Raw genomic sequence first — 13,689 nt, forward strand, 5'->3', positions numbered from 1 at the left:
AGAAAGGGCTGGCAAGCTAGTTCATCAGCAAAGGTGCTTGTCATCAATCTAATGACCTGAGTTGGATCTCCAGGACCCACATAGTGGAGGAAAAGAACTAGTTCCCACAAATTTTCCCCTAAACTTTACATAATGTGCCAAGGCATATACATGCCCACACACATACACATATGGCTCACACATACACGAAATAAAGAAATGATGTACTTTTTTTTTTTTTTTTGGTTTTTCGAGACAGGGTTTCTCTGTGTAGTTTTGGTGCCTATACTGGATCTCGCTCTTGTAGACCAGGCTGGCCTCGAACTCACAGAGATCCACCTGGCTCTGCCTCCTAAAAGTTTTAATTAGATAGAGGGCTGGGGAACAGCTCGGCAAGAGAACATTGCCTATAATGCACAAAGTCCCTGGGTTTGGCCACCAACTCTGCAAAAAGCAAGACTGCTTTTAGTAAAAGTGACCCCTGGTTGGTAATCACATCTGGACTTCCTTGGAGTCACAAATGGTGGCAAGCCATTGCTTTTAGCACTCTTGAGCATGTGACTCCTAAAATTGGGCATGGATCTTTCCAGAACCTCCTGCACCCACAGGTTACCAAAGTAGTTCCCCTTCCCACTCATGTAGTCCCTCCAGAAACCTCAACTTAGGAATCACACTGACTTTTAGTCCTGCAAATTGCTAAGATCACTTGAGTCTTGTGTCATATAAATCTTTGGTTGAACCTAATACCGTGAGAACAATTACTAGAGCACCTCTGCTAGACAAGAGGATGCCCCTTACTCACCACTCACACGAGAATGTTTCTCTTATAAAACCCTAGTACAGGCTAGGCAGTGGTGGCACACGCCTTTAAACCCAGCACAGGAGGCAGAGGCAGGTGGATCTCTGTGAGTTCAAGGCCAGCCTGGTCTACAGAGTGAGTTCCAGGACAGCTAGGGCTACAAAAAGAAACCTTGTCTTGGGGGAGGGGGGGAATGAGTACACACTTTGTGCCAGCCAACCTTATAAATCTATGTTAATTTTTTGTCCTTCTAACTTTTCGAATTGCTCAGAATCTACTGCCTCCAAATAAAATGTGTCCCACGGAACTATCAGCTAAAAAGATACACCATCCTCCTGTCCACAACTGCAACAGCTGGCCCGGCAACAAGACAGACAAAGCAAGCGGGATAAACTAAGACGCAGCAACTGTCTAAGCTCAAGCCCGACCAACAATTTCCCAGGTTCATCAAACACAGTAAATTCCAAAATAGCCTGAGTTTGAATAAAATGTAGAAAAAGAACTGTTGAAGATTTTGATATACCTGGTTTGTTTGAGTGAATGGCAAGCATGGCAGAGAATATCTTGCTAAGCTGAGCTTTGGTACCCTGTAAAAGAGAAGAAAACACTCTACTTCCTGCACAGAGAAATCACTGCTACTCATCTGTTAGCAATATATATATCTTACTAACTATAAATCCAATGTAAGGCCAGGTATGGTGGCTCACACCTTAAACTCAGAGCCCGGGAAGCAGAGGCAGATGGATCACTGTGAGTTGAAAATCAGCCGGGCCAGCTAGGGCTACATAACACGCATGCACACACTCAATGGAAAAGATTTGCTACTGCTTGAGACATAACAAATAAAAACACACTCATGCTTTTTATACCTGAACCACTAAACACAACTTTCTAGCACTAATTTTTGTTTTGTTTTGATTTGGTTTTTTGGTTTTCGAGACAGGGTTTCTCTGTGTAGCAGCTCTGGCTTTCCTGGAACTAACTTTGTAGACCAGGCTGGCCTCAAACTCAGAGATTCACTTGCCTCTGCCTCCTGAGTGCTAGGATTAAAGGTGTGCACTACCACCGCCTGGCTCTAATTTTTTTTCTTAACTGAACAAATATGTATAAAAATGATTTTCTTTTCAACTGACTTAGAATCATTTACACGGTCAGATACACAACTGTGAGACTGAGGCTCAGCTCCTGTTTCCCTGGGTTCTTTCTCCAACTGTTAAGCTTAAACCTCCTGAATGAAGCTTAAGAGGCAAATTGTAGAAAGGGAAGAAGCAGCTACACGTGGCTTTACTTACCCATTTCTTACAAAAAACTATATAGGATAGCCAAAGCTGAACATCATCCTGCAAGAAAAGCACAGGATAAGAAACTTGAATTTGATCTTTACATTGTATTAGTTCAATTAGGGGAAAGAGGCGAATTTCAAAAGATCCAATGTGCCACACGTTCTTCATCTATGAGCGTCTTCCTCACTGAAGCCTTGGACCTCTTAAACATGAGAATTCAATCTAACTCTCCACTCCTACCTACCTACCATGTTCCAAGACAAAATCTACACTTATCTAATTTGTCCAGTAAAATTCTAAAACTTCTCAAACCATGTAAAGAAACACAAACTTTACATTCTCATACATACTCGCGGTGTGTGTGTGTGTGTGTGTGTGTGTGTGTGTGTGTGTGTGTGATGCACATATGATGTATTGTAGATATATATACACATCAAAATCTGAAAATCAACTTCATTGAGGTACCACCCATCTCCAAGCCATCATCCATCTCCCTGGTGATTTTCTTTACTGTCTTCTCTCTGATAGTGTTTCATGTATCCCAAGCTAGACAGACCTTCTTTTTCACAAATACAATACCCTAGCCAGGCGGTGGTGGTACACACCTTTAATCCCAGCACTTGGGAGGCAGAGCCAGGTGGATCTCTGTGAGTTTGAGGCCAGCCTGGGCTATAGAGCGAGTTCCAGGATAGGCAAAAAAAACTACACAGAGAAATCCTGTCTCGAAAAACAAAAAGCAAAAAACCCAAAACACCCAAAAGTGTGCACCACCATGCCCAGCTCTCTTTTGATTGTCCTTTCTTTCTTTCTTTCTTTCTTTCTTTCTTTCTTTCTTTCTTTCTTTCTTTCTTTTTTTTTTTTTTTTTAAGAAAAGGTTTCTCAGCCGTCCTGGAACTCACTCTGTAGACCAGGCTGGCCTCAAACTCAGAGATCCACCTGCCGAGTGCTGGGATTAAAGGCGTGCATCATCATCATCATCATCATCATCATCACCACCATCACCACCACCACCACCACCACCACCACCACCACCACCACCACCACCTGACCCTTTTGATTTTCTAATCCCTAATAATGTATTAAATATAGTGTTCAGTGTCATCCTCACAGAATAACAACAAAATGATAAGATGAACTCTCTTAATGGTTTATGTGGCTCAAAACCTGTTTCAAGCAATGGCACCATCATGCAAATAAATATTGAGAACTAGAGAGGAACAGAGAGAACATGGCATTTGAGTAGCCAAACATCTAACTCATAATACGCATACTGTGTATCTTCACGTCTCTTCAAATATGCAATCATCACTTACTTTCCACTTTGCTGAAGCACGACCGAAGACACCCTGTACCCGATGTACAATAGAATATTCAATCTCATCCTTCTTAAATGAATATTTAATTCTCTAAAAGGAACGAAAACAAAAAGGAAGCCTCAGTTAATCACATTTATCCAAAATAGCATTCTCACGTACTCACACTCAGTACTGACAAAAAAAAAAAACAAAAAACGGCCAACTGCAAGTATCCACTTTGGGCACAGCATAGGTTATCAACAATCAGTGCCTCCACAACAGAAAAACCAACTTAAAAAAATTAAACATCAGGGCTGAAGAGCACTGACTGCTCTTCCAGAGGACCCGAGTTCAATTCCTAGTACGCACATGGCAGCTCACAACTGTCTGTAATTCCAGTTCCAGAGGACCCAATATCCATGACAAAACACCAATGTACATAAAATAAAAATAAATAAATTAAAAAAAAAAATTAAACATCACCAGGTGGTGATGGTGCACAGCTTTAATCCCAGAACTCGGTAGGCAGAGCCAGGCGGATCTCTGTGAGTTTGAGGCCAACCTGGTCTACAGAGCGAGATCCAGGACAGGCACCAAAACTACACAGGGAAACCCTCTCTCAAAAAACAAAAAAAAAAAAAAAAAAAAATTAAACATCAACTTACTGCTCTTCTTCTCTGGATCAGCTCCAAAAGATTAATTTCATACTATGTGGGAGGAAATACAAAGAGAAGCGTGAAAACTATAATCTTTTAAATACAGGATGTTAATAAAAAATTAAGAACATGAAATAAAAGATAATTTATCAATAGAATTTATAAATCTCTAGAATTCACTAAAAACTCACCTCCATAAAACTTACAAATATATATAGTAACGACAGGTTTGTAGGCAAGATTCAAAGACAGCACATTACTTATAAGCATGAGACCTGTAAGATCTATAATATCAATTAACCCAACTTCCTGACTTAAATTTAACAGCATGTTCCCATTATCAGTCTAAACAACAACAAAAAAAAAAATCTAAGTCAAACATTGTAACACACGTCTATACCTCAGAGGCTAAGACTGGAGGAGGGTCATGAGTTCAAGGTGCTAGGAGAGTCGGTCACGAGGCACACAACCCTTGCCAGTCAGTGTTGCAGCATTCGCCACTAATCTCAGCACTCCAGAAGCAGACAGGAGGATCTCTGTAAGTTCAAGCCTGGTCTACATAGGTCTACATAGGGACTTCCAGGCCAGCCAGCCAGGGCTACATCGTGAGACTCTATCTATAAAAAAAGACTAGCCTGACATGCACAAGCGCCCCACACCTCCAGGTACAGTAATGCACATCTATAATCTCAGAATTTGGGAAGTGAAAGCAGAATTGCTTTTTTCTTTTATATTTTCTTTTCTAGTATTTTGAGATAGTGCTTCATGTAGCCCAAGCTGGCTTGGAGCTTACTATGTAACCAAGAATGACCACGAATGAACATATGATTCTCCTGCCTCCAAGTGCTAGGATTACAAGGGTGCTAGGAATACACATGTAACTTTAGCCACCACATCCAGGCTTACACAGTGCCAGGGATTGAACCCAGAGTTCTGTACACACTAGGCAAGCACTCTACCAACTGAGCTACTGCCCCAGCTCCAATAACAGCCCCCACCAGACATGGTGACACATGCATTTGTTTTGTTGTTTTTACGTGTATGGGTGTTTTATTCAAATAGATCTGTGTACAATGTACACTAAGGATCCCCAGAGGCCAGAAAAAGGCATTAGATCCCCCAGGACTACAGTTACAGACAGTTGTGAGTCACCATGTGGCTGGAAACCAAACCTGTGTCCTCTGGATAAGCAGTCAGTGCTCTTAACAACTGAGCCATCTCTCTAGCCCCATGACACATGCTTTATCCTAATGCTCAAGAACATGAGATATTGCTGGGTGGTGGTGATACGTGCCTTTAATCCCGGCACTCAGGGGACAGAGGCAGGTGGATCTCTGTGAGTTCCAGGCCAGTCTGGTCTACAGAGTAAGTTCCAGGACAGCCAGGGCCTCTATAGACACTGCACACTACATGATATACCCATACAAAAAAAATGTTTTTGTCTTTCTGATTCCGAGTCCTTACATAGTAGCTGTTCTCCCTCCCGTGACAATGCATCCCATATGTCTAATTTTCCCACAGCTCCTTGTCCATTTGGAAGATGGAAGAATCTTGGAGCTTGCCTCTTTTGCAAGCTGACAGTGCTAGCCAAGCACTGTACAGACTTCCCATCATCTGCTACTGTCAGATTCTCACTCCTCTATCTTGCCCACTCCTAAAAAGGCAAATTTCTTGCTAAAATCCTGATACACAATGATGTCTCTGACCTACTGACCCAACAGGAGGAGAGGTCAGCTTGACAAGGACTAAGCCTTAGGAGGTAATGCACTCCACACAATTACCTCTGATCCTAATAAAAATGTATGCACAATCACAGAATCCCGGAATTCTGTAGAAAACTACTGTTAAGTTCATCATTGTCTGAGTTAAAATCTTGAGCTTTTTTGTTTGTTTGTTCGTAATGTGCATTGGTGTTTTGCCTGCATGTATTTCTGTGTGAGGGAGTCAGGTCCCTGGAAGTGGAGTTACAGACAGGTGTGAGCTGCCATGTGAGTGCTTGGAATTGAACCCAGGTCCTCTGGAAGAGCAGCCAGTGCTCTTAACCACTGAACCTCTCTCAAGGCCCCCTGAGTTAAATTTTCTGAAGGTACTAAAAAGCTATGAATCACTCACTTGAACATAATTGATAAAGTCTTCCTTGAGAAGGCTCCTCCGCTGTATTTTGTATTCCAGATCAGAAGCTTTCTTGATGATAGCCCTGCAAAGGAAGCCAATTAAACTGTAACATTTGAAAAGTTAAATTTGAACTTAAGATTTTTATTCTGGATATACTGAAAATACACATTTAACAAAACATCTAGTTCCTGAATACAAGTATCTTCCACTTATTCTCTTACACAGTTACCTCTGTGCTGTTAAGAACATCCAGATGTATCTTTAAACTTTCGGGAAAAATCACCTCAGTTGCCAGGATCACTGCCATTTCCACCAGCAAAGTAAATAATGCCAACACTTTATTACTTATATATATTATTAACATAGATTTCTCCTCCAAATTTAGGTGCCTTGGGGGCTTGTCAATTTTTTTTTTTTGCATTCCCCAGAATCAAACCCAGGCCCTTGTGCATGCTAAGCAAGAACTCTTAGCTGCAGCCTCAACCCTCAATGCTTAGGTTTTTATGATAACCAAATCTCTATGCTAAAATCTTGATGTCTATATTTTCAGTATGTGAATTCTGAAAAACCTAAACTATATCTAAAAAGCTTTTCTACAAAACACTTAGGGGAGAAGACAGCCCATCCTTAGCTAAGGAGTGACTATACATGTGTTTTAGGAAAAGTGAATACAGAATATACTCAGTAATACTTAAGAATGGACGAGGCTATACTCACATTACTGTAATTCATCCGGAGTCATTGTAAAGTGAATTGTCACAGCGAATCATTGAAAGCAATTGATTTCTAACAAATTACCGAATGTCAGCTATATGCCAGGTGCTGTGGCAAAGCTCTAAATAAGTCTATGAAACGAGTTAAATGGTCTCCAATCTACAAGCTTAGTTAGGAAGTTCTATCCATCCAGCCTGGACTTCCATGGCGCTGTACTTGAATCTCTAAGGTTGTATACCCCAAGCTTTTAAACTACAACCAATTTTTTTAAAGTCTATTTGAATTCTCCCGCCATTCCCATTGCCCAGTAGGTCCTTGATGGGCTGGAATCCTGGCTCTATCACCTCTATGGCCCCAAGACCCTGACCACTGAATGACTGTCAGACAGACTGACAGACAGATCGCCTTGCAATGGGTTAAGACTGAATGCTGACCGTCATCAAATCCCGACAATGGGCTTTTTCCTATTTTAGCATGTTAGGAAAAAACAAACTCGGAGAAGTCCCCCCACGCCTCCAGCATCCCTCAGCCCGCCCCAGTCCTTCCTCTTCCCTGACCCTCTCACTTAATTTCCGCGCGACTGAAGAGTCCGATGCGCTCCAGCTGTTCCAACTCCGGGATTCGATCTTCTATGCGTTCCTGAATTATCTCCGCCATGAGGCTGGGACTTCACAAGCCGCCGGGCGGCCAACACGCGTACGAAGTACCCACCTCTCAGCCTTCAGGATCACTCTTACTGACTGACTGAACGTGCTTTCTAGGTCCCGCCTTTTCCGCTTCCGCCATTGGGTACGTCCTCCTCACTATTGAAGCCGCTGTCGCCTCCCTGTGGTTGACTGGAGAATTGCAGCGGGAACCCCTTCCGGTCTGGACCATAGCTCCTGAGTGGGCGGGGTTGGGCGGGGCTGGAGGCGGGGCCAAACCCTCGCGCCACGGAGACCGGAAAAAGCCCCTCGGGGATTACCTGAAAGAGCCCGAAGTACGCTTTCAACTGGATGTCGTCTGTTTTTATCATTCTCCTATCCCAGGTCCTCACTTCCCATCACCGAGAACCTAAAAACTAAAATATGTAATTGAAGATGATATTGTTAAATATGCAAATTCGATATGGCTCTAAGACTGACCACTGGCCTTAGCATTCTGCGAGCTTCTGGAAAGCAGCTTGGTCACTTGGAATTTCACGTGCCAATTGAAGCCTCTGCATGGGAGGTTCGTTTGAAAATGGTGAGAAGTGTTTTCTTATTTAAATAGTTAGGGCCATCATGCCACCAAGCCTGACCACCTGAGTTCAGTGGAAGTCGAGGACAGATTCCTGCAAGTTGTCATCTGATCTCCACATTCGCCCTATGGCACACCACACACACACACACACACACACACACACACACACACACATACACACATACACACACATCACACACACACACATACACACACACATATACACAACATATACACACACATATACACACACATACACACACACACACACATACACACACGATTTTAAATTAAAAATAAATATCCTGATTTACATAGATAAAATATTTCAAAATACTGGGTTCGGGTAGATATCAGAGTCTCATTTGTTTTAGAAAACAGGATTTTGATAGTGAAAAGTTTGAAAGTCAGTGAAATAAATCAGTATTTACTTAGATCTTCCTTACAGCATTGCCCAAGCAAATTAACATTTCTAAGAGAACCATCCTGTAACTCACATGGGAAGCAATATTGCTGGTATAATTACTACACCTTAAAAAAAAAAACCTCCGTGGTTCAGTTCTCTTTAAGTCCTGGGAGAAGATAAAAAGCCAAAGCAGGGATTCTTGTTAGACCTGTTATTACAACACTCACATCATTGCCTTGATCCCCTATGTGATTTATGAAGGGAATAGACTTAGCAATTACCCAGTTCCACCCAGTCCTCTGCCTTCCTTTTCTTTGCGTTTCACATCTTGCCCCACTGGCCTCAGAACAGACACAGAGGTTGATGTGGGCTTCAACATTCCTCAACCCTTTCAGGGCTAAGATCTGAGAATGGTAGGAATTCACATGTGTAAATCAAAGATGCGATTTCTTTGTGATAGTAAAGTAGGACTGGTCAATAGCCAGAATGACCGAGAATAGCAAGTTCAGTATGGACAGGGAGTCCCCCAACACTGAAGACTAGAGAAATGCCTCCCTTGTAATTAACAGATCAGCAAATAAATGTGCAAGGCATTTACAAACTTTAAGTACAGGGAAGCCAACGAGCTCTCGCAGATTGTAATCCTTCCTTTTGAGGCAAATTTGACAAAGACCTTAACGAGCTAACGACAGTTCTTAAATCAACTATGCTCTTTCTCGTTTTGAAATTTAGCTATTCTAATTATCTTGTCCCTAAGAATCATTATAATAAAAATGGCAAAAATCTTCTTTTCGCTTCTGCATCTCATAATAAGAGCTGTCTCACTATGTGCCCAGAGTGCTATGTGCACTGCTTTAAACCTTTATGTTGGTCCTCCTAATCATATCACATAAATATTTTTTTTATTTATTTGGCCAACCCTGGTGGCATACACCTTTAATCCCAGTACATGGGAGGCAGAGACAGGTGGCCTCTTATTTGTTTGGGGTTTGTTTTTTTGTTTTGTTTTGGTTTGGTTTGGTTTTGGTTTTTGGTTTTGAAACAGGATCAGCCCTAGCTGTCCTGGAACTCTCTGTAGACCAAGCTGACCTCAAACTCAGAGGTTTATCTGCCTCTGCCTCCCCAGTGCTTGGATTAAAAGCATGTGCCATCACACACAACTCTATTATTATTATTATTATTATTATCATTATTTTGAATATCAACCTAAAAGGACTGAAAGCACCTGCTAAGGGCTGGAACATTAGTTCAGTGGGATAGAGTTAGAGTGCAGAAGGTCCTGAGTTCAATCCCCAGAACACCCCTCCTCCAAAAAAAGAAAAGAAAAAAATTATCAACCTTCTTCTCTAAAGCATGTAAAACATTTACATGAATTTTGCATTCTATTTCATGTAGCTCAGTCTGGCCTCAAACTTGCTATTACAGCCAAAATGACCTTGAATTCCTAATCCTCCTGCCTCTATCTCCCAAGTGCTGGGCCTGTGCCACTGAACCTGGCTTTTTTCTTTTTTTTTTTTTTTCCCAAATGCCGTTTATTGAAGGATGGAGGAGGTCTTGAATACAGGCTTACAGCACAATGGGAGAACCCCAGAGGGCAGAAGTTTCCTACCAATGTTTTACAATCTTGCATCTAAGCTGTTAACGCCCATTATTCAAGGTACACAGCCAAGGACTTCCCTTAAGCATTCAGGAGGGTGGAAACCGGTAGGGAATTAGCATAGGGAGGACATCAAGGTCAAGGTCAGCAAGCAAGGCAACAGTTACCCAAAATGGGGGTCAGGGCCCTTTTACTAAAAAATGAGCTTCTGACTTAGATTGTGTGGGACGTCAGCAGGTCACCTTACCCGTCATGGAGATGCCTGCCTTGGCTTTTTTTTTAATGCGTTTTATTTTATGTATATGAATTTTTACATATATCTGTACATGTGCACCACTTATGTGTCTGCTGCCCAAGGAAGTCGGAAGAAGGTGAACTCTAGAACTAGAGTTACAGATGAGTTGCCGTGTGGCAAATCCTCTTCAAGAGCAGAAAGTTCTCTTAACCACTGAGCCGTCTCTCCAGCCCCGTGTGCTTGGCTTTTTAAGCGGTTGTTTTGCCGGCTTTAATCTTTTGTGTGTCTGATGTGTGCTTATGTGTATGAGTATGTGGAGCCACAGGACAGCTTCAGATGTTAGTCCCTGCCTTCCACCTTCTCAAGACAGGAACTCTTTTTATTGACGCCTGAACCAGGAGTTCAGGGGCTCCTGAGTTTTCAGGGCTTCTCCTGTCCCCACTTCTGTAGAACTGGGTGCTTTGGATGACTTCTGGGGACTCTGGTTTCTGGGGATTCAAACTCAGGCAGGTCCTCATGTTTGCATGGCAAACACTTTACCCAAGTCCAATGGTTATTTTAGTCGAAATTTTCACGATCTACACCCCCACCCCGATTACCAAGAAACAGTGATATCAGCCAGAAAGATGTATTCTGATCACCCATGGCCTTCAAGGAACAATTGGTCTCCATTTTGGTGCTGATGAGCCAGTCTGGAAAACAGCAGACAGCCCTCAGCTAAGGTCCTGAGACAATCTTCTAAGGAGCCTACCAGAGGAACACTAACCAGAAGCTAAAATGTCTATTCTTGCCTTTAATGCACTTGAATGCAAATTTTAAAGCAAACTTGAACTTTTCCTTGGAGTGATCACATTGTATATCTGAAGGCAGAGTTCATAGAGAGCTCAGGGGCTCAAAATAGCGGAGAAAGAAATGCTGCCCCCACCCCATTATTATTTGATAAAGGAAAATACCTAATTCCAAACACAATGAGAGGCAAAGCACCTGGAATCCCATCCCCCTACGTCGTTCAAAGTCCCCCTGTCTGTCTCTCCCACACAGAGGGCCCTGAGACTTCAAAGTCAGGCAGAAGGGACAGACACAGATGGGTCTTTGATGCCGGAGGACTTCAGAGCCCTGGGCTTGAGTGGAGCGTGGAGCATCTGCATTCTCCAAACCTTCCATGCACTCTAGCACTGTAGACAGGCAAAGGCATCCGAGTTTGGGGTGACGTGCGTTACATGCACTAAAATCTTTGGAACCAGTAACTTTTCATTTCTTTTTCTATTATTTATAGCTCCTTTTGCTCTACAAACTGCATGGGATAGTAAATTACTTCTGGCACCCAGCCTTGTCAGCTTGCCAGACTTCAACGGGAGCAAGTTTTTACAACCCAGCTAATAAGCCCTCGCAATGAGGAGGTGGGCAGAATGGAAATAATGACATGGTTTTTAACTGCAGGAGCACAGAGTGACAACGTGACATTCTAGTAGACTCTCCTTCTTAACGATTTTTTTTTTTTCTAATGAAATCGCCACTTTTTTTAGGCTACTGTAGTTCAAAACACGAGTAAATGGAAAGGGTTTCTTTTAACTGGAAAAAAAATGAGTTTTGTGTCTTTTTCCTGTAGTTTAAGTTACTGGATGTTGTAAACTCAAAAATAATAAATAAAAGAAGGAGGAGCAGATGAGAAAAGGAAGAACAAGAATATGGCAGCCTGGGCAAACAACCTGACTATTGAAACTGACATTTTTCCAAAATCTTGTTCCAAAATGACTGGCTTCTAGACCTGACAATTGTCTGTGTGCAAATGCATCCTACTAAAGTCGTGCCTGATTAGCTACAACTACTATTTTTTCCAATTTTCCCAACTACAGTCAAAATTAAGTTCTAGCCTTTAAAATGTTTTATGGACAACACATTCAAAGGAAAAAAAACTGGAAGTGAATATCATATTTGATTTTTATGATTGAAAGAACTTGAGCAGTAGTTTCCATTTCTCTGAACTTAATAGTACCATCTAATCCCAGTCACAATTTACAAGTGCAAGGAAAATTTTTTTGCCTTCATCTCATTCTGCTTCCCAATTAGACCTGGTCTGGTTAGCCTCAATACCACAGGCTCAGTCGGAAAACATTGATGCAAAGAAGTTTGTGAAGTGTGTGTGTTAGTGTGTGTGTTAGTGTGTGTGTGTGTGTGTGTGTGTGTGTGTGTGTGTACACTAAAATAATGTGGCCCTGCCCCAAAAATGTCAGCTTTCTAATAATTTCCCAACAGTGTCATGCTATTTTATACCTCATTAAACAAATATATACTTTTTTTTTTTTTTATGTCTGGAAGGCTCACTATCTATTTGGCAAGCTTACTTCATAAAAAAAAATTTTTTATTAAAATTCAAAATTAAACTTGCTTTTTACAGAGTGAGTTCCAGGACAGCCAAGGCTACACAGAGAAACCATGTTTCTAAAAACCAAAATGTCTGGGCAGTATGGTTTATGTCTTTAATCCCAGCACTCAAGAGGCAGAGGCAGGTGAATCTCTGGAAGTTTGAGGCCAGCCTGATCTACAGAGGAAGTTCCAGAAAGCCAGGGTTACACAAAGAAACCCTGTCTCAAAAAACCAAACCATAAAACAACACACCACCCCTGTTTTTTTCTTGTTTGGTTTGGTTTGGTTTGGTTTTTCAAGACGGTTTCTCTGTGTAACCCTGGCTGTCCTAGAACTCACTCTGTAGGCCAGACCAGCCTCAAACTCACGGAGATCCAACTTCCTCTGCCTCCCAAGTGCTGGGATTAAAGGTGTGTGCCATCTGGCTTACCACCACTTTTTTTTTTTTAATAATTAGGTATATTTATATAAAGAGCTGCTGCTTGCTGGGAGATTTTACCCAGGACTATGATTTCAAATGACATTGCTTATCATTGCTATCCAATTGAATTTTTGTATTTTTCAAATGTATATGTGTAGTATATACATGTTTGTATCTGGGTGTGTATGTGAGTATGCAAGTACTGTGTGTGTGTGTGTGTGTGTGTGTGTGTGTGTAAGCCGAGGTTGACACAGGGAGTCTTCCTCCATCACTCTCCACCTTATACATGAGGCAGGGTTTCCTGCTGAATCTGGAGTTTGCTTTGAAGATTTCCAGTCAGTGCCTCCAGATGTGGGATTACTACTGGGCCACCAAATCCACCCAGCTTTTACGTGGGTTCTGAGAATCAAACGCTGCCCCTAAGGTTTGTATGTTCATGGTTTCAGGACAAGTCTTTTACCTACTGAGCCATTTCCACAGTCCCCAACTGAGGTTATTTTATTTTATGTTGAGACAGGGTCTGGCAGTATTGCCTAGCTTATCCTCAAACTGGCCATCCCCCTGCCTCCACTTCCCAAGTGCTGGCATTACAGGTGTGTGT

At 42.0% G+C, this 13,689-nt stretch overlaps 1 protein-coding gene across 1 annotated transcript in view; it reads right to left on the minus strand.

Annotated features, from left to right (window-relative positions):
• Positions 1–7,648, minus strand: part of Utp6 (UTP6 small subunit processome component) — a 32,813-nt gene extending 25,165 nt beyond the window's left edge. Inside the window, exons 1-6 of the mRNA XM_006977501.4 lie at positions 7,407–7,648; positions 6,125–6,209; positions 4,022–4,063; positions 3,375–3,467; positions 2,071–2,118; positions 1,302–1,365 (exon numbers count right to left, since the gene is read on the minus strand). Of these exons, the coding sequence (XP_006977563.1) occupies positions 1,302–1,365; positions 2,071–2,118; positions 3,375–3,467; positions 4,022–4,063; positions 6,125–6,209; positions 7,407–7,498 (424 nt within the window). The 5' untranslated portion in view covers positions 7,499–7,648. The remainder of the gene's footprint in view (positions 1–1,301; positions 1,366–2,070; positions 2,119–3,374; positions 3,468–4,021; positions 4,064–6,124; positions 6,210–7,406) is intronic.
• Between the last annotated feature and the right edge of the window lie 6,041 nt (positions 7,649–13,689).

The sequence above is a fragment of the Peromyscus maniculatus genome, chromosome 8 (assembly GCF_049852395.1).
Source record: "Peromyscus maniculatus bairdii isolate BWxNUB_F1_BW_parent chromosome 8, HU_Pman_BW_mat_3.1, whole genome shotgun sequence".
NCBI classification, from domain to species: domain Eukaryota; kingdom Metazoa; phylum Chordata; class Mammalia; order Rodentia; family Cricetidae; genus Peromyscus; species Peromyscus maniculatus.